The 19,783-nt window shown below is 53.9% G+C and overlaps 9 protein-coding genes and 1 non-coding gene across 10 annotated transcripts; 4 read left to right on the top strand and 6 right to left on the bottom strand.

Annotated features, from left to right (window-relative positions):
- Positions 1-112: 112 nt before the first annotated feature.
- Positions 113-1,651, bottom strand: UMAG_00031 (uncharacterized protein; the record flags this gene model as incomplete). The annotated part of the gene is made up of 1 exon (XM_011387706.1): positions 113-1,651. One exon carries the CDS (start codon positions 1,649-1,651, stop codon positions 113-115), a length of 1,539 nt encoding a protein of 512 aa, XP_011386008.1.
- Positions 1,652-2,424: 773 nt separating this feature from the next.
- Positions 2,425-2,507, top strand: UMAG_16001. Its single transcript is given in 2 exon segments — positions 2,425-2,461; positions 2,472-2,507. It is a non-coding gene; the product is annotated as a tRNA-Ala (tRNA).
- Positions 2,508-3,012: 505 nt separating this feature from the next.
- Positions 3,013-5,031, top strand: UMAG_00030 (uncharacterized protein; the record flags this gene model as incomplete). The annotated part of the gene is made up of 1 exon (XM_011387705.1): positions 3,013-5,031. One exon carries the CDS (start codon positions 3,013-3,015, stop codon positions 5,029-5,031), a length of 2,019 nt encoding a protein of 672 aa, XP_011386007.1.
- A 1,259-nt stretch (positions 5,032-6,290) lies between these two features.
- On the top strand, positions 6,291-7,289 carry UMAG_00029 (putative myo-inositol oxygenase; the record flags this gene model as incomplete). The annotated part of the gene is made up of 1 exon (XM_011387704.1): positions 6,291-7,289. One exon carries the CDS (start codon positions 6,291-6,293, stop codon positions 7,287-7,289), a length of 999 nt encoding a protein of 332 aa, XP_011386006.1.
- A 274-nt stretch (positions 7,290-7,563) lies between these two features.
- Positions 7,564-8,414, bottom strand: UMAG_00028 (uncharacterized protein; the record flags this gene model as incomplete). Its single annotated transcript, XM_011387703.1, has 4 exons — positions 7,564-7,723; positions 7,808-7,963; positions 8,058-8,082; positions 8,186-8,414. 4 exons carry the CDS (start codon positions 8,412-8,414, stop codon positions 7,564-7,566), a joined length of 570 nt encoding a protein of 189 aa, XP_011386005.1.
- A 1,493-nt stretch (positions 8,415-9,907) lies between these two features.
- On the bottom strand, positions 9,908-10,747 carry UMAG_00027 (uncharacterized protein; the record flags this gene model as incomplete). The annotated part of the gene is made up of 2 exons (XM_011387702.1): positions 9,908-10,461; positions 10,552-10,747. 2 exons carry the CDS (start codon positions 10,745-10,747, stop codon positions 9,908-9,910), a joined length of 750 nt encoding a protein of 249 aa, XP_011386004.1.
- Positions 10,748-11,472: 725 nt separating this feature from the next.
- Positions 11,473-12,600, bottom strand: UMAG_00026 (uncharacterized protein; the record flags this gene model as incomplete). The annotated part of the gene is made up of 1 exon (XM_011387701.1): positions 11,473-12,600. The coding sequence occupies one exon, from the start codon at positions 12,598-12,600 to the stop codon at positions 11,473-11,475; it is 1,128 nt and encodes a 375-aa protein (XP_011386003.1).
- Positions 12,601-15,454: 2,854 nt separating this feature from the next.
- UMAG_00025 (uncharacterized protein) lies at positions 15,455-16,864 on the top strand (the record flags this gene model as incomplete). The annotated part of the gene is made up of 1 exon (XM_011387700.1): positions 15,455-16,864. The coding sequence occupies one exon, from the start codon at positions 15,455-15,457 to the stop codon at positions 16,862-16,864; it is 1,410 nt and encodes a 469-aa protein (XP_011386002.1).
- Positions 16,865-17,053: 189 nt separating this feature from the next.
- UMAG_10008 (uncharacterized protein) lies at positions 17,054-18,070 on the bottom strand (the record flags this gene model as incomplete). The annotated part of the gene is made up of 1 exon (XM_011388296.1): positions 17,054-18,070. One exon carries the CDS (start codon positions 18,068-18,070, stop codon positions 17,054-17,056), a length of 1,017 nt encoding a protein of 338 aa, XP_011386598.1.
- Positions 18,071-18,437: 367 nt separating this feature from the next.
- Positions 18,438-19,499, bottom strand: UMAG_10007 (uncharacterized protein; the record flags this gene model as incomplete). The annotated part of the gene is made up of 1 exon (XM_011388295.1): positions 18,438-19,499. The coding sequence occupies one exon, from the start codon at positions 19,497-19,499 to the stop codon at positions 18,438-18,440; it is 1,062 nt and encodes a 353-aa protein (XP_011386597.1).
- Positions 19,500-19,783: the final 284 nt, after the last annotated feature.

The following is a 19,783-nucleotide window of genomic DNA, read 5'->3' as shown; positions in this document are numbered from 1 at the left end:
TGCTTTGACATGCAAATGAAGGCCAGATTGTACAACGTTCTGCTCGGTCCGGCTCAAAGACGATCTGCGTCGTCATGTACAAAAGCAACGTCCTGTATCTTTTTTTTTTTTTTCACAGAGAGATGGGAGCGAGTGGACGGCCATAGTCGTCTATGCCTGCACGTCGCTGGCGGATGCGCCATGCTACACAAAGCACCAGCAGGACGAGCTGTAGTACGCCCGTAAGCACGTAGGCTGCAAGCGAAGACCAGTCGGTGCCTGGCTGCAGCGCAAGCGAGTAGACAAAGACGGCGCTTCCGGGCACCTGCAAACACATCATGGGGATGCTCAAGCTGCCGACAAGCTTGGTGCGCGCGGTGTAGATGATCTGTGGAAGGTACTGGCCGGCGGCCAAGACAGTCGCAGAGCTGCCGAGGAAAGCGGCCCATCGAGAAATTAGCAGACGCGACGAGGGTCGGCTCACTGCGACGGCCGACATGTTGCTGACCGCTTGGGACCAGCTGGACAGCGCCGAGACCTCTTCGGGTGGCGGGAACGACTTGGGAGGAAGCGAGCTGACGAGCAAAAGAGTGATAGCGCTGATGAAAACAAAGTGAATCGAGACGACCCATGCGAGCGCGAGAGCCAGACTCCACTCTTCGGTGCGACGCTTACGCATTCGGAGCATCTTCTGATTGTTCTTGGCTCTTCTCAGACGCTCGATCCTTTGCATGCCGCGTGGCGCATTGGACAGAATGCCACGCGCATTCGAAGATCGTTGAGCGCGACCAGAAGGATGGCTGCGCTCTTGCTCTCCGTTGGGTGCCTTCCACATGGGCCAAAAGGTAGGAGCGAGACGTGAAAAGGCGCTGCTGCTAGCATCGCGTCTTGAGATGGCCGAGTGATCAGCCGAGTCGTTGACGTGCAAAAGCGCCTCTGTATCGCGGTTATCGTCGTGTGTCTCTTCGAGATCATCATCGGAAGAGTCATCGCCGTCTGCCTGTGCAGATGGATTGGCGTAATTCTGGGCGATGTGACTGTCGACCGAATCGAGGTCCGAGTTGTCCGAGCCAGCCGATGATGTATCAGTTGTCGAGGCACCTACCAGGCTGCGAGAAGTCTCGGCGGGGACTGTTAGGTTGTTGGATTCTTCGTCGATTTGAGAGGGGATGTGTCGCTCTGCAGCAGCTCTGCGCGCAGCTCTGCGAGCCTGTGCTCGAAGACGGCGATCCTGTTGGTCGCGCCGAGGGAGGGCGATGGCGCGTTCGTATCTCTGGTCTAAGGGATAGTAGATGAGGAAGAGCACAAAGACCAAGGCGAACATGAACCACTGCAGGCCTACCTGAAGGATACCTAGCAATGATTCGGCGCATTCCAAGCTTGGCAGCGAAGGACAGCAACGGATGATACCCCATTGGAGTGCCACGACATTGAGGAAGCTAGAAGCGCTCGAAGTGGAACCGAGAAGCAGAAACCACGGAGAGAAACCTTGGGATGACTTGTTGAGGATTATGCGGACAATCTGGGGCAAGTACGATACGACGAGACCGGCGCACAAAAAGAGCGAGAGGTAAACGGCGACAGGATCGTGATGAACGTGGCAGCTATTGTCATCGTGCATGCTGACACCGATCGAGGCACCAGCCCACAAGGATGACAACGTTGTCTGCATCATTTGTGTTGTCGAATGGAGACGACCGCTCGCCGATGTGCGACTTGGATGCGCAAGAAAAGATGTGATGCGGTGATGGTAGTCACGATGGAGCCTGCCAGCGTTCTCGATGCAAAAATGACGAATGGTGTCTCACTGCTGCTCTTGTGGCTCATGTATCTACCTGATGCCGATATTCACCCTTCACGATTCAGAGAGCGACAGCCATTAAAAACCCGCGAAGCCCAAACGCCGGCAAGCCAAAGCTCAAAGCCAAAAGCCTAACAGCAAATGTTATTCACGATTCACGATTATTGTGATTAATCAGTGACTTTTGGCCCAACCCGTGAACACGTAACACGTGCAAAGCCACGGGCGACAAGCACGAAGGGTGCGTGAGACGGATTGCGTGCGCGAGCGCAACTTGCCAATCACATGTCGCAGGACGTAGGCGAATGCCTCCCTCAAATCCTGTTCATGTTCGCCTTTCTGTCGCTGCTCCTCTCATCTTGAGACTGCTCCTGGATGGAAAGATAGGAACAGAACCGGCGATGATACCTTGTAAACGGTACTTGATTTATCACTAGCAGAGCGATGCGCCCAGTCAGTGATAGCATAGCACAACGATGAGCAGAAACCCTTGAAAAAGTTTACCGACCTAGCTCTAATCACGACATTCGTGATTTGAGTGGAACAGCTTCTCTGTGCACGTGGGCACGAGAAGTGAAGAACAACATGTTGCAATAGTGATCCCGGTCCAATCATAATAGCAAATGACTCGTCGGTCAACAACGGGGGGTTTAGCTCAGTTGGTAGAGCGTTCGCTTAGCATTCGCTAACTTGCGAAAGGTCGCGTGTTCGACTCATGCAGTCTCCATGTATTCTTTTTTATTACCCAACTTGAACTATATTCGGAGCATTCTCGGCAACGCGATCTCGTATCTCGTGACCCTGCCACGGCTAAACTTGTACCAAAAAAAAAAAGGAAAGAAAAAAAGGTATACTCGTGACTCTCTCTTATGTCCAAGTTCCGTGGTTGGTTGTTCTTGACCAGATAGATCTGTTGGTGATGGTGACTGGGCTTCTAACCCTTACCCTTACTTAGCCTTTATCTCTCTGTCCGTCCAATAACAATCAAACGCTGCTATCAGCCGTGCCGTTTTCCATTCACCATTGTTCTCCTTCTGCTTTCTGTTTGCTGATCGCGTCCCGTGGCTTTTTTGTCTTCCGGTGGGGCTGGTGTACCTTCTCTTGGTCACAGGTGGTTGTTCGGTTGGTCAACGTCGACGTCGACGTCGCCGTTGCTTGCTTTCTTACTTTTCCTTCCACCCTGATTCCGAAATCTGTGTAGAAGGACGCGATCACGATACTGTCTGCAGGGAATGTCGAACATCCACCGCCTAGTCCAGTCTTTGGCACGATCATCAGCATGGCGATCCGAAGCCTTGACAAGCCGGACGACCAAGCTTGCATCGCCGCCAGCTCTACCGTGGTCCGGTAGAGTCGCACCTGCAGCCAAGCGTTGGGCCTCCCACCATGCTCGTCCAGCTTCTATTGGTAGCTCAGCCGACCGCGCTTATCGATCTGGAGTCATTGCCTTTCGAGCAACCCTTGGCGCGACCGCCTTGGCTGCCCTCGCTTTTTCCATCACTGACCCACTTCATCTTGACGCGCAAGCTGCTTCGCACGCTAAAGAGATCGCCAGGGCGCACGAGCAGGATGTCCAGCGCGAAGACGAGAGCCATCGCCCATATCGCCCGCTTCGTTCACAGCCAGTTTCCATGCTGCTGACCAACTATGCCGTTTTTACGCTCTGCTCTTTCGGATCTCTCGCAAAGGTGGGGCCCTCCCTCATCGAGTGGTCTTCCAACACGTCGCTGCCTTTCGTCTGGGCCGTCACCGAGTACATCATTCGTCGCACTTTCTTCCGTCAATTCATCAGCGATGATACGGCCGAAGGCTCGCTGCCGCTGCTCTCGTCGCTCTCGCGAGACAATCTAGGTGCCATGCTCAACTTCTCGGTCGAAGTCAACCACGATGGCAAGCCTGCCAAAGCTTCCGACGCAGACAAAACTCCCAAGTCTGCCGTTCACCGACCCTTCGTCGACGAGCTCTTGCACAGTATCGACGTTTCGGCCAAGCTCGCCTCTCTACCCGCTTGTCACGGTGCTGCTGATAACGACCAAGCTGCCGAGCTAGCCGCTCGACCTGACCGATCCGGAAGCACCTTTGTCGCCATCAAGCTGTCCGGTCTGCTCTACGATTCGTCAGTGCTCGAGCGCGCCTCGGCTGCCATCGTGCCCAGGGAGTGGTTTAGCTCGCCTCCCGAGCCCTTGCCCCCGCTTAGCATCAACGGCAAGGGTCCTTGCGGTGGACTCGCCATACCCGTCGCCGCGCTACCACCCAAGGATGTTGAAGCACTTAAGCAACTCTGGGAAGCACTACGTGAGATCGCCGAGCGCGCCAAGCAGCACGGTAGTGTGCGCCTCGCGATCGACGCTGAATACAGCTGGTACCAGCCAGCCATCGATGCCATGTACGAAGCCATTGCTGCCGAGTACAACCGACCTGCCAAAGCATCCAGCGATACTCCTCAAGGCAGTGTCACCGGACCCTTGGTCTACAACACATTCCAGGCTTACCTTCGCCGAACGCCTTCGCACCTCGCAGCATCATTTGAACGCGCCAGGCTCAACGGATACACGCTCGGTGTCAAGCTCGTTCGCGGCGCGTATGTCGACATTGAAAATCGCATCTGGTCCGACAAGATTGTCGATGCGCCTCCTGTGCCCGGCAAGGGTGCAGACGCTGCTGCTTATCAGGGATGGGGAAGCCCCGTATGGCCCAACAAAGATCTGACTGATCGATGCTACGATGGCTGCGCCATCCGCCTCGTTCAGGAAATCCACGAGGATCTAGTTCGCGGCGCCAAAAGGGGCTTGCTACCGAGCCTCGCCGTTGTTTTTGCCAGTCACAACACTCAGTCATCACTCAAAGTGATCCGCGAAATGGTTCGACTAGGTATGGCCAAGCCTGTGCCAGCGCTGCTGCAGGCAACCAAGGATGCTCATCCGGGCAAGGATCTGGGCGAATTGCTTGAGCGCGTTCCGCTCATCGACCTGCAGCTGCAAGAGTCAGTGCGTGGACGCATTTTTTTCGCCCAGCTCTACGGTATGGCTTCGGTGCTTACCGCCCGTATTCAGGCTGCCTTTGACGCCAACTCGGGCGGTGTAGGCCCGCACATGGTGCTCAAGTACATTCCCTATGGACCTCTCGAGCTGACGCTGCCCTATCTGATTCGCCGTGCTCTTGAAAACGGCGATATCATGACCGGTGGTGCTGCGGCCGAGAAGACGCTCGTCCGTGACGAGCTGATGCACCGCATCGGTCTGCGTCGCTAATGTTTGCAGCTTGACCATGACATATTCGTTTGCCATTAGCGAACGCCCGCAAATGTTCTTACCACATCCAACAACCGAATCGGAGATACCCGGCACGGTGCCTTGCCATTAACACCAGGTACACACTTATTTGTTTTAGAATGCTTTCACGCATATCCAGGCACGACGCCTTGCCCTTAACACCAGGCGTTCTTCTTCATTTGGTCTCTTCGCATGCATTCTCTCGTTTTGTACATCTGACAGTCTCTCTCTCCCACGCGCATCTCATTCGCATGCATTGTAACACTAGGTCGGTCGAGCCACTTAACACATCGACACATCGTCTTTTTTTGTCTTCATCGCAATGGTATCTCTCGAAGCTGTCGACTGGGATCGGTCAGATCTGTGGCTGGGGAACATATACATTGCAGTACTCTCAAGATTGTAGAGATGAGATGACGGCGGAACACATTCGTAATTATGTGGCTGCATTTCTTGGCAGCAAATTTCTGTGGGTGATTTTCATACTGACGTTCATCTTTGGTTTTTGAGTCGTCGACCCACTTTTTTTTTTCGGGGGGTTTTTTTTGGGCAATATTCGGCGAGCTGGCGATACTGAGTAGCCGCCTGACTTCCGCATCGGTGTTGACGCGGCGAGCTACACGTCGGTGAATACGGTCCGAGACTGTCCACGGTGCGAGGTGGTTGAGTAGCGCAGTGCGCACGTCGCATGACGTTGCGTTCGATCCAACGAGGGCAGAATTTGTCTCGACAAGCTTTGCACTGAGCTTGTTGGTCGTCTGTCCGGGACAGTGAGTGGCTCGCGCTTGTCACTCAAACGCGTCGGCGCTTGCACGGCCTTCATCACGATGCGGGATCGAGTAACGAGTTGGTTGGCGGTCCAGCGTTGCGCTTCTTCAGCACCCCGCACAAGCACCGATGCACCCCACCATGTCACCGAGCACATACCGAATTCACCGGCTACCCATCTTCAGCACCGTGCACCGCTCAATCAAGGTGAAAAAACTTTGTTTTGCCTCTGGAAAGCCTGCCGAGCCAACGTATGTTGGAATCATGTCACAACGTATACCTGGAAGCTCGAAGCTCGTTCCGTGCTTCCGTGGATCGACATGTGACTGAGGCCAGATTGAATTGGGCAGGGGCTGGCAAGTAGATATAGAGACCCGCGATGTCGAGGTTTGCCGTTCTCCCTCTTCACCCGCAGACATTGGTCCTGTTCTTCACACTCTGACGCATCACAGCCAATCCAGCCTTTCATCATGGCGCCGATCGCAGTTGACCCGGTCATGATGGCTACTATGCCAGCAGCCAAGACGCTCACCTCGGTCACAACCAAGGGTACCGCCATGGATGCTATCTCTGACATGGTGGATGAAGTGAATGTTTACCGTGGCACCCACCCTTGCGCACCCCAACCTTGCAGTGAAGACGACCAAGCATGGCGTACCGAAGGTTCTCAATTCGACTCGGAAAAGGACAAGGACGACTTTCGTCGATACGAAGACGCGCTCGACCACGTCAAGGCCTTCTACAAGACGCAGCATGAAAAGCAAACGGTTGCCTTCAACATTGCGGCGCGCGAGCGATTCCTTCACAATCACCACGCCTCGATGACGGTCTGGGAAGCAATCGAAAAGCTCGATACGCTAGTCGATGAATCCGATCCGGACACATCGCTTTCACAGATCCAGCACCTCTTGCAGACAGCAGAGGCGATGCGAAGAGACGGCAAACCGGACTGGATGCAACTCACCGGTCTCATCCACGACCTCGGCAAACTGCTGTGCTTCTTCGGAGCGGACGGTCAGTGGGATGTTGTCGGCGACACGTTTGTGGTCGGTTGTGCTCCACAGGGAACCGTCTACCCTCACACGTTTGAAAACAACCCCGACTTGCACGACGAAAGGTACAACACCAAGTACGGCATGTATCAGCCTAACTGTGGTCTTGGAAACGTCATGCTCAGCTTCGGACACGACGAGTACCTCTACGAGATTGCCAAGCGCGAATCAACACTGCCGCAAGCAGCGCTCGACATGATCCGTTACCACAGCTTCTACCCGTGGCACCGTGAGGGTGCGTATCAACACCTGTGCGCACCACAAGATCAAGAGGCGTTGCAGAACGTCCTCGCTTTCAATCCTTATGATCTCTACTCCAAGTCCGACTCGCCTCCTGACCCCGTCGCTCTGCGTCCGTACTACGAGACGCTTATCGAAAAGTACTTTGGCGGTAAGGATCGCAAGATCCAGTGGTAATCATCCGCTCGAGGAAAAAGGTACAGACCCCGTCTGCCTGCTCACGACCTGCTTCGCGTCCATCGCTATACCCCTCCCTACCTTGATGCATCTCCAAGATCGCAGAATCGATTTCTCCGTCTGCATCTCTGTGCTTAGTTGTCCAGTCCGTCACACTCTGTGTACAGTGCCTGCTGATGAGAGACCAGAACGAGGCCTCGTGAGTTGCAATACAATTCTACATCTCGAAAACAAGATTGAGCACATCTCAGAACTGAGATCGTCAGTATCATCTCTACTTGGGTTTGGCATGCGAGCCAAGCGGATGCTTGCCTGGCTTCCAGTAGCCGAACAAAAGCTGAATGATGCCGACAAAGATGATGCAATTGAGTGCAGCAATCTTCTTGACCAGCATTGTCGCCGTCTCGCCTCCGGGAATGATGCCGAACGGCAGTCTGAAGCGGAGATAGTACAGAGTAAAAGCAAGTCAGCTCTCAACGACATGTTCTAAAATGCATGTCTGGCCACGGTGAGCTTACACTTGAGGTGCGTAGAGGTCGTGTTGGCTCTTGATGTAGAATTTGCCATCGGCACCACGTTGGAGTTGGAGTGCGACAACGATGCGCGCATCTTTGCCAATCACGTCTCGGATGACAGGGAGATTAGGTCGCAACGTTTGCACTGCTTCGATAAAGCTGTCAGTTCGAAAGCATACAAGCAGCCAAGGTCAGATAATCTGGCATCGCAATTCGACCTGAAATGCAGCGATACATCGACATGAGAGCTTACAGTTTGTTTGTCTGTTGATCAAAGCCTGCATATGTAGGATCAAAGCCGAAGCGCAACAGAATGCCGACGTCAGTGTATGCATCAAGAAGACGGCCAGAGTTCTAAGCATGCATCGCACCGCCACGTACCGACGTGAAACACCTCGATGTCCGACTTTGAGATGACCCTCAGCCACTGATAGATGGGCAAGATGCCGTTGTCCCTCGAGTTGGGTCCGCTCGTTACCGTGCACAGGACATGGTCGAACGAAGCATCGGGCGCAAAGTATCTCTGCATGCAGTACTTCTGTTCCGAAGCATTTCTGGCAGCGACAAGCCCCTTGACGACGCCGCGGATCTCGTTGACTGGGTCCTCCATCTTTGTGTGTAAATATGCAGACTAAACAGGGCGGGGACAGGTGCGTGGTGGTGATGGACAAGTGAGGAGGTGCGCATAGGCAGGAAGGATCGCAGAAGCCCACGTTCTTGATCCGCACAGGTTCATGTGGAGGCGTCACTCTGTGACTGTGCATCGGAACGCGGCGCCCCAAATTTTGTTGGAAGCGTGTGAAAATGCACGCTGTACATGGCGATCGTGTCAGCACAGAGCATAGAGCACAGACACGAGAGAACGGAGCAGGGAGCGTGGGCCAGGGAGAGTTTTCAGAGATGTGAGAGATTTCGTCAAAACGAGGAGCATCGCCATCGTCGCCTGCGCTGCCTTGATCTGCACGCCACAAATGAAGTCTGCAAATGAAGCTTGCACTCGATTTTACCAGCCCGTATCCAGCACACTCTGTTGAAGATTCGATGCTGGTGCAAAGTAAGCTGCAGCGATTATTTCGTTCCGTTGCGTTCTGGTAGTATGTCGTAATTGTGCACTGCTTGCTCCCAAGGTACCTGAGAATATAGTATCTGGTTTTGCTCTTCGGGCAAAGCTCATCAGTCCGCGTTGTAGACATACAGGCCGTGCAAGCACGTTTACTGCACCACCAACAGCGCAGACGTACCGGTAGGGGTGTCTGGCTATCGTCAATGCTCTTATAAGAAGGGTAGGCGTCTGGAGATATATCCGTCTTTGCACCCGAATGCATCGGCAGGACATCTCAGCCCCCATCAGTGTCCGCTCTGACGTCTGAAATCACGCGCTGATCGCTTCTTTCCCTCGATCTATCTCCCTACTCTTCCGTCTTGATTTGGCCAAGGTCGCGTTTCCCTTTGTTTTTGATACCCACTCATATGCATGTACGTTGTAAGTCTCAGTCCATCCACATTTCTGTTATCGTTCGACCGCTGTATGTGTCCGTAGCAACAAATCAAGAAATGGGCTGGCCAGCACTAGATACTGCCGACCCCGCTTGGCAGGGAGTCGGAAAACATTGGATTCATTTCATGCCTAATGAGACTCACTACTCCGTCCTTTCACGCCGGCTGGGTCATGCTTTTCACTTACTGCTCGCGTGGACAAGACATCAAGGGCTGTCGAAAGCAGTGACCTCTCGGACCAGCGATTGGGCGCCATGAAAAGAGAATTCGCACTGACTTGCTCGCATGAGCCGCTCGCCCGAAACATTCGTCACAGAAGTTTGCTGGGAATGCTTCTCTAAACCTTCGCTCACAGGCGTGGAAGGTGGAAGGTGGAAGGTGGAAGGTGAATGAGATTTAGGCGTTGGAAATGCACGAAATCACAAGGAACGCGAGAAAGAAAAGATGAAGACGGACATGATAACGTGAGAGGGACTACCGAGCGAAGCTAGAGAAGGAAAATCTTCTTTAGCCGTAGATTGATGCTCTGACAAAAGATATCACAGAGAATATCGTCTATCAGGCCCAAGATGTGAGCAAACTGCTAGGATGCTATCTGCAAGCAATTTAAGACTTGTTCTCCTCGTTGGCAGAGTAGAGGATCGGTTGGTATTTGACATTGGTGAGAGTGTAGGTCTTGCCATCCTCAGAGACCTGTATGTTACCAACAACAGGAGAGAGCGAGTCGTTGTACTCGCATGACCAAGATTTGAAGAAAGAAGGTTCGGGCGCGTCGAGCATGATGACGAGCTTGGTCCAGGTGTGCATGCCCGAAGCAGTGAGCGTGACAATCTTGTAGGGGTTGTGAGGGGCGTTGTATCTCTGAACGGCACAGGTGTTGGGCAGGCCGGTCCACCAGGTCTGGAGCGAGGGAGCCAACGAGGCGCGAAAGTGAACGGGCGCATTGGGCGCGGTCGCAGAGATGTCTAGAGCCTTGCCAGACGACCAACCGAGGAGGTGCGACCTCTGAGTGACCTGAGCGCACGAGTTCCCGGGCTGGTTTTCGACGTAGTCAATGTTGCAAACCTTGGAATCGGTGCCCTTGACATTGCGACAGTCAGTACCCGAGTGACGCATGGTCAACCAATGACGGGCGTCAAAGACGTCCTGGTGATACTTTCCTGCTCGGCATTGAATCCAATTGAAATGTTTCATAGGAGTCAGAAGTCACGTTGGCAGCTCAAGCCGCTTTTTGTACAAGAAGAACGTACCAGTCAGAGTGACATCGGCGAAGTAGCCCGAGGCGCCCAATGGGGCGTGCTTGTCAGACAAGTCATTAGCAGAGTAGGCGTCGACAGAGATGATGTTGGCATTGAACGCCTGCATGTGGCACTGGAGCGGATCAGCCTGAGCAGTGGCCGACAACAGAGCCGCAGCGGCAATAAAGGCAGTAGTAAGCTTGAACATCACGGGCAATGGATTTTGAAAAGCTAAGAGGAGCAAAAGCGTGGTAGAAAGGTGGCAGAGGTTGGTTAGTGGGCGGAGATGGTGAAGAATCTGGAGGCAGAGGGACTGCTCAGGGATGGGTTTATATGCTTTTCGAGAACAGGTGATACGATTGGTTGACTATGTATCGCGAGGATGCCGGATCGGCGGATATCAATGCGTCTACGGTTGCGACCAAGCTGTCTTGGACGGCGGGGACGGGAGCCACACACCTGTCGTGAGGAGGCAGTCTCATCTCGGCAGGACTTGCCACACTGGCGATGCCAGGGTCAGATGCGCTGACCGACTGCGCTGAACGCCACCAACATCAGCCCACATCTCCTTGGGTTCACTTTCACAGCCCCACTATTATGCCTGTGGCGCCTATGAGACTGGTGTGGTGGTTGACTCAGACGTGCCTGGGGGGGAGGGGAGTAGGAACGGGCTGTACCGTGGTGACCGTGCCTATGCACACAAATTGACAGGATGAAGCGTTGTGGGAGATTGGTCGGAGATGGTTGATTGGTGCATGAGTATATAGAGTACAAGATGTCGAGAGTGGTTAGCCAGTAGGTAACTGTGTATGCGAGCGCCGGAATTCCATATTCGTGATTCACGATTTTTGTCTCCACACAAGGGCCGTGCGGGTCAAGGTAGGTGGAATGTGCAGGAGACAAAGTAGACAAATTCAGTCCATCTGTCATGGATCACTTGATTTCAACAAGTTTGACATCGAAGACGAGTGTCGAGTTGGCGGGGATGCCGGGAATCTTCTGGTTGCCGTAAGCAAGTTTAGGAGGGCAGGTGAGACGGCGCTCTGCACCGACACGCATACCCTTGACACCCTCGTCCCAACCCTTGATGACCTCTCCCTTGCCAAGTTTAAAGTAGAATGGCTTGCCGCTAGTGCACTGGTCAAACACTTTACCGTTAGTGAGCTTGCCGACGTATCGCATGCCGACCTTTTGACCAGCCTTGCAGGGAGGACCGGAGCCTGCACTCTTTTCCTCGATGACGAGACCGGATGGAAGCTTGGTGGTGGTCATCTTGGAAGTAGACTTGTCGACCGTCTTTTTCTCGACGGTCTCAGACTTGGGCTTGGTGTCTTTTGCGCCCTTGGTCTGCTTCTCTCCTTTGGTCTCGATGGCCTTGGTAGGGGTGGAAGCGGCGGAAGCGGCGGAAGCATCAGCTTTGAGCTTCTTGGCAGCGGTTTCCTTGACAGGCTTCTCCGCCGCACGCTTCTTGGAATCGGCGAGGGGAGCAGCCTCGATAGCCTTCTTGGGCTTCGAGGCGGAAGACTCAACAAGCTCTTCGAAGCGGTCTGGATCCTCGTCCATGTCATCATCATCATCATCGTCAAAGTCGTCCGAGTCGAGACCGTACATATCCTCATCGTCATCTTCGTCGTCCGAGTAGAGCTCACTGTCGGAAGGGTCTTGATCGAAGAAGTCAGGAGGAGCGACGTAGTTGCCTACAAGGTCGACAGGCGCGTCACCTGTGATGGAAAAGCCGATGAGCTCTTCCTGGCAGAATTGGAGGTCGACGACAGCGTGGTCCTTGTTGGCGCCGTTGAGGCTGCAGAGCGTGTACACCTTTTCCTCGATCTCCTCCTCTTCATCGGTAGATTTGGGCTCTTTCTCTTGCTCTTCTTCATCGTAGTCATCCTCAAAACCAGGGACATGAGTGTAGTGGATCTTGACGAGTGTCTTGGTATTGGACTTGGGCTGATCGGCGTACGAGACGTTGGTGATCTTAAAGTCGCGCGAGACGTCCATCCTGTGGACCTTGCCTGGCACGAGCTTCAGGCCGAAGAAGCCGATGGGAGTAGCCGACATGATGTCTCTTCTAGTGCAAGGGCGGTGGTAATGGGGATGCTGGTTGACGGTTTGTGGAAAACAGTCAAGATAGAAAAGTCACCGAGTCGTGAGTCGTGAGTCTGTGCCACCTGCAAAACTGAGGTTGTTCTCGAAAGGTTTAATTCGTGATTGCTGTCCTGTTCTTCTCGTCAGGCCAAAGAAAAATCGTGCATCGAGAGAAAAAAAAATCAAAAAAATCCAAGTCGTGAGTGGGGAAGGGAAAATTTCGAGGTGGAAGTTGAGAGTTAGATTTCGAATCGTGAATGTTCCGGATCGCGGAATTACAAGGCCGGGGAAGAGATCGGCGATGAAGTATAGCTGGACTCTGCGATTGATGTGAAAACTCGGATACATTTCAGTCGGAACCGTTGAGCAAAAGATGGCGGGTAGAGTACACCGTCAAAGCCGACTAAAGCATCCCAGCCGCGACGATCAGGGAGGCACCTGGACAGCAACCCAAGTGAGTCAGGCGACAAACCATTTAAAGCTCACGCCGGATCCGACTAACGTTAGAGCGAAAAGCGATACGGACCGAAGAGAAAGAAGCGAGTTAACCCTTGACGGAGACCTCGACATGCGGCGACTTGCCCGAAGGTTAGCTTTGTGAGGAGGACGCGCCGGGTTGCGGCAAGCTGTCGAAACTCGGATCTCGCTGTTTCGGATTGCGAGTAAGTAGCCAAACTTGCCGGTGAAAGTCCAAGAAATCTGGCGCAGCATATTCGTGATTCACTGGACACGGTGTACTCTGTAGAGGAACTGTAATTGAGTCAAATGTGCGGAAAGCAAGGGCGTTGGTGAGTTAAGCGAGCAAGGGCCTCGCTTTTCCGATGCAGGTCACGTCAGTCAAGATTCACGTTGTGGATGTACGGCTTGTTTCTTTTGCAACCAAGTCGTGCGCTTTTCGGCTGCTGAAGGCGCTGTATCAACGAAAGACCGTAACAGAGTAAGTTCACTATGAAAGACTTTTGAGTTAACTTAGCTTGGTTGCCGCTCGCTCTCAGCCAGTCACGAGTGCGAGGGGAGTCGAAATTAAATTGAATTCGTGATTGGCAAGTCGTTCTATCGCGTGGCCATCGACGATCACACTCGTGACTGACGCTGACGATAGATACCCTCACGCTCTTGGCACGCCCATTCAGGATTCACAACTTGGGCTTGCGAGCCGCAGGTCTCGGCTGTCGAGCAATCAACAAACTTTTGGTCTTGTTGTCGTTTCAGACATTTCTGCAAGCGTCAGAGTGGATTGGGAGAGCAATGCTCTGCTGCTCGGTCGCCTCCGCTTGCTCGCCGTCATCCGTGGAGAGGAGAGTGCGCTAATCACGAATGATGTAACGTTAACGCGGCGATTCAGCCGCCACTTCGCTCTCGGCGTTCAACTTTGAACCAGTTTTGCGAGCGCCGCTGGCTCAAAAATCGGAATTCAGACCAACGTCAGAATGAGACGAGCGACGCTCAGCTCACGTTTTTCATCTAGTCGAGCACGATCATCTAGGATGACGGAGCTATACGAGTAACGGGGCTTGAGCGGAGGCGACCTTATCTAGTTGTGCGCCCACACTCACACTCAGCTCCCAGGCTAGCAATCGGCAACCAGCACAGCTGTTCCACAGTGAGTGATACAACAAACAGTTGTCAGTCATCGTGCCACGTACAGCGGTTACCCGAGAAAAGACCCAAAAAACCTCGGCTATATGTTTTAGAGACACGAGAGTTGTCATGAAAAAGTCGTGGCGCAATAGCACCAACACGCCCATCCTCACAACTTAGTTAGCGCCAACGGCGCTTGTCTCTGCCGCAATCACGAATGGCGCCATGGTACACTGTCCATCTTGGCATCAAACTACTTACCATGATAGTCAACATGGAACGTCCGTCATCATATGCCGCCACTTTGCACTGTGTTTTGCAGCAAAAGGGTCTTGACTGCATTGACGAATCAACGATTGAGACATTCGTGTTTCCACTTCAGTACTGGTCCCTTTGCCTCTTTCGCCTAACAGGTACTGCAGATGCAGTCTACAAACACACAACGGTACATTCGTGTTTGTCTGAGTTGTTACCATAACTAATTTGTAACGCCTAAAAGGCAGCAGCCTAGTGACCCTTACACTGCCCCTGGCCGTCAAGCCGTTCTTGCCCTGTTCTGCTTTTCTCGCTTTTCTCGCTATTCTCGCTTTGCTCGCTCGCCCATCCTGACTAGGTTTCAGATGCTCTTTGGGTTTTTGGGTGTTGCCAGGTTGACAGCTCAAGCCGCCGTCAATTCGTGATCCTCGCGTCCCTTGCGCTTGCCACGATTGGCCACTTGACAAATTTGAGCAGAGCAAAGCCTTGAGCTCGGACGGTTCGGTTCCTTGCGTCATTGTTCTCTCAACCTCGTCCCGAATGATCCACATTGCCTCGGTTGGACACCCAAGTGTCTTTTCGGGTCCGTATCGATAGAGTCCGTCTGGAGAGAGGGGCCAACATCACATGAATCCCCTCAAGCCGCGTTCGCTCGTTCACCAATCCGTGCTGCTTTGCCTGTCGTCGAGAGATAGCTCTGTCGACTGAGCGCTCCTATCTGAGCTTTGTGTTTCATCTGCTATAGTCATGGCACCGAAACGTTTTTCCTCCTCGTCACTTCTGTCAACTGAACCACCAACATCACCCCCTTCACCATCCTCTTCAGAATCGTATTGATCACTTGCACAATACCAAACAGGCCGGTGTCTTGACCTTTCCAGACCCATTACGTTGCCGTTGTAGACTGCCCTGCCACCCGTGTAGCTCCATTCTTATCTTTGCATACAACAAAGCAGCCAGCACCTCGTCTCGCCAGATCCGCACGATCAACATGTCGACTGCAGCTCCATATACACGCCCTCATCCGTACTCAATCTTTACCCACTCGGTCGGCGCCAACCTTGCCGGTCACTCACTTCTCTCCAAACTCCGTGCCATTGCCCAGGCTGGATTTGACGGCATCGAGCTCTTTCAGGATGACCTCGATGCGTTTGCTGTCTCGCACGAGTTTCGCTCGATCCAGGAGCGTGGCGACGCGCTCATCTCGACTCCACCTATGCAATCTTTGCCTTATCTCTCGGCGCTCAGCCCACCTGATTCGCCCATGAACCTCGACCGACGCTATTCTGGCTCATCTACCACTAGCAACTCGTCTTCCATAAGCACTAGCGCCACATCGTACACGTCTGCCAAACCCGACATCGACAACAAGCACTTTGCTGTCGCCGGTCTCGACGACGACCTGCTGGTTCGCAATGACAAGGGCGAACTTGTTGTTGGCCTTGACGGCCTGCCCATGACATACAATGCCTGGGGCCCATGCACTGCTACTGCGTACAGGCAGGAGCTGGCAGCTGCTTCATACATCGCTTCGTTTTGCGACTCGCTCGGCCTGCGCATCTACAGTCTGCAACCCCTCAGGGATTTTGAAGGCTGGGCTCAACCTCAGGATCAGCTCCTTGCGCTTCGTCGTGCGCGTTCGCGCTTCGAGGTGATGCGTCGTCTCGGTGCGGATCTGCTTCTCATTTGCTCCAACAACCAGCATGCCCCTGCAACCGTAGGGGATGTCAAGAGAATCGGCAGCGATCTCGCCCAGCTCGGTCATTTTGCCGAGCACTTTGGCCCGGTCTATGCTTCGTATCGCTCCACCACGGACGGCTCCATTCAGCGTCAGGATAGTCCCATCAGGATCGGTTACGAAGCGCTTTCGTGGGGTGCACACGTCGATGTCTGGGCGCGTGCCTGGCAGGCGGTCCAGCATGCGGACCGTGACAATGTTGGACTCATCCTTGATTCGTTCAACACCCTAGCCAGGGAGTATGCCGATCCCTGCACCAAGACCGGTATCACGGATCAATACGATGATCCATATGCCGTAGTCATGGAGTCGGTGAACAAGCTGCGCACAGTGCCGGCGGACAAGATTTTTTTCCTCCAGATCGGCGACGCACGCAGGATGCCAGAGCCTTTGAAGCCTTCGCCGAGCGCCGACGAGCCTAGACCGGCCAGGATGATCTGGTCCAGAGGCAACAGGCTGTTCCCGTGTGAGTATGACCAAGGTGCTTTTCTGCCAACGAGGGAGTTCATCCAAGCTGCTGTCAAGCAGGCCGGCTACAAAGGCCCGTGGAGCATCGAGGTTTTCAACAGCAGCTTGACGGACGAAGCCGAGCGAGTGCCAGTCGAGCATGCAATGCGTGCAAGGGCTGGACTCGACCGTCTTTTTGAAGAAGTGTATGCTTGAGCTGGCTCGATTGTTGCATCTTCTTCTGGCCGTGGGCTTCAGTCTTCGCATCTCTCTTTCTTGTCTATGTCTTGTCTCTGTATGCAAGCTTTCGCTCGTCTCGTCCTCCTGTTGTCGGTTTAGGTTAGCTTCTTTATCTGGGTATGGTCTCAATTGGACATTTTTACATTGGTCACTGAGGAAGTACAGTCACAAAGTGTGGTGATCAAGCAAAAGGTGCATGTTGTCGCCGACTGCTTTTGCCGATGCGAGTGTGTTACGTGCTGCGCGCTGTCCTACCTCGACAGCTGCGTCGATGACTGCATGCCATTCGTCGCGACCCAATGAGCGTTGACGGCGGAGGAGATGCGACAGGGTAGCAGCGAACGCACCGGCGAAGCTGTCGCCACACCCAGTTGTGTTGACCAGCTTGACTTGGCCTGCGGGGATAGGATGATGTTGCACCGTGTCTGCATCGATCGTGATGACACCATGGCGACCCACTTTGAGCAAGATGGTCGAGAAGAGGCGTGCATCAACGAGGCATTTGGCGGACAGGATCGTGTCGGGATCGAGGATGTTTGGGTCGATGTTGTAGGGATGCAACGAGGTAGTGTTCGATGATGGTGTGATAAGGCCCAGCTTTCTTGAAATCGTACAGATGCGGTCCAGCTCGACTGCGTTTGGTGTAACGAAGCTGATGGGCTGTGTGGCTTGGCGCGTCGCCTTGGCAGTAGCAAAGTGCTCGAGGGCAATTGTCGACTTGGCGATGCTTGTCGGCTCAAACATGGTAAGCAAGGGACGTCTGACGGCACTGTCTGTTTGATCTACATTGTATGCGTCGCAAGCCGCCAGCAGCTGGCTTGCTTGCTCGCTGCCGATGTTTCCATCAAATACCACCAGCTCGGGCGACTCAGCTTGCAGCAGATCTGCCAAGTGCGACTCGGCTGCATCCTCGTCCTTGTGCGCACACAGTGCAGTGCGGCCAATGTCCATATCCGCAACACCTGAGATCAAGTCGCCTCGATCGTCCAACATCAACGAGCACACTGCCGTCCTCGTGGCTCCGCTGCCGTTCCGAGGAACGAAAAGCCCATCCGTTCGCATGCCTGCTTGTTGCATGCCCGTCCGTAGCAGCAAGCCAAATTCGTCGTTTCCATGCGGAGAAACGAGTTTCACTGAAGACGCGCAATGCGACGACAGAACGCGCGTAGCCGTCTCTGCCATGTTGCGTGCTACACCTCCCAGAGTGACAAGTACGCGACCTGGATAGGTGGTTGCTGCCAGTTGATCGGCTCCCGCAGATTCGGTCTGAGAGGTAATGTCGACGGCAGCTGCTCCAAAAAATAGGATCCTGGCCTTGTCGTTCGAGGACTGGAGAGCATCAACATGACACAAGCAGACCGAAATCAAAACCAAGCGATATATGTTCAGCAACACGATTCACATTGCATGTACATCTCTCTTTCCGCACCACAAGCAGGGTTGCAAGATGCTGTTGATTGTGTTCGACCTTTGGTGCATATGTACATCGAGAGGAGGCCGTTCACGATGCTGTCGAGAGGTGGTGGACGCGGAGAGATGGGGGAAATGTTCAACTCACAGTCGATGCAATCCCACCGAGAGCGTGTGTATCACGTGTACGCTCTGCCTCCTTCTCGATTCTGTCGAGTTCGACGGCCACTTGTGCTGCTTTCTTGGCGTTATTGACTACGAGCGCACGGTTGCTCTGCTTGCTTTCTGGGATGAGCTCTGCTAGTCGCTTGAGAAGCCACGGAGTGACCTCTTTACCACGTTTATCAATTCCCTGTTCGATCGCCTCGCGCACCGCCTGTTCGACGCACTCTTGTATCTTTGCTCCCACTTGGTTAAACTCGGCTGGAATAGGATTCGCAAACACCTGACCGCTCTGCAGGCCGATTTGCGAGTTGACCAGGATCGAGGTGGCTGCCTGCACATTGCTTCCCGCATAAGGAACGTAGAGCCCCGAGTTGGAAGTGTAGAACGCCGGGAATTCGCCGGTCGAGTTGAATGTTGTGACAGACACGCCAAACGTCTCTAGAACTTCGAGGGTGCGAGGAATGTCGAGAATCGATTTGGGACCCGAGCAGAAGACGGCGACCGGTGTACGGCCGAGTTCGGTCAAGTCGGCAGAAATATCCATGGTCGACTCGCCGCCTCGGTGGACACCACCAATTCCACCGGTGGCAAAGATTTTAATTCCTGCCATATGAGCAAGAACCATGGTCCCGCTAACTGTGGTGCCACCGACGGTGTTCTTGCCCTTGGCGAGAACATGAGCAATATCCCTTCTGCTCGCCTTGACAGCTTCGTTCCTGGCCGGGTCGATCGCGCATCGTGCAAGCCTCTCGAGCTGCTGCGAATCCAGTCCGACAAGCGGCTTGCCGTCGAGCAGCGCGATGGTAGCAGGCACCGCACCGTGGTCGATCACGGTCTGCTCAAGCTCCTGTGCCACCTCCAGATTGTAAGGGTATGGTAGACCGTGAGTGATGATAGTCGACTCGAGCGCCACGATGGGTGCTTTGGTCGATGCAGTCAGCGCAGAACGGACGGCAGGAGAGAGGGCGAGCGTTGGATGCGGCGTACGTGTTAGAGCCCGTGCTGCTTGACGCAGCAGTTGTGTTGATCGGACCATGGCCAACGACGGCTGGAAATTGGGCGAGGGGGGCGGGAATACAAAACCTCGACCTCGCCAGCGGTCAATGGGATTTATATGTCTGCTGCCGGTGGTCGAGCGCTGCGATGGATACGGATACAATCGTGTTCGTGCAAGACAGCTATGCGCTGTATCGAAAGGTCGCTTTCCCTTGTCATTGTCCAATCACCATCAAGTTCGTCGTCCTTCTGCCCGCAAGGAAACGCGGATCGCGGCACGTCGGTTCCTTTTCGCGCTTCTTTTTCTTGGAACGACAACACAAA

Source organism: Mycosarcoma maydis, chromosome 1, assembly GCF_000328475.2.
Source record: "Mycosarcoma maydis chromosome 1, whole genome shotgun sequence".
NCBI classification, from domain to species: Eukaryota; Fungi; Basidiomycota; class Ustilaginomycetes; order Ustilaginales; genus Mycosarcoma; species Mycosarcoma maydis.
The sequence above is the reverse complement of the archived record's forward strand: the minus strand, read 5'-3'. Positions and strand labels throughout refer to the sequence as shown.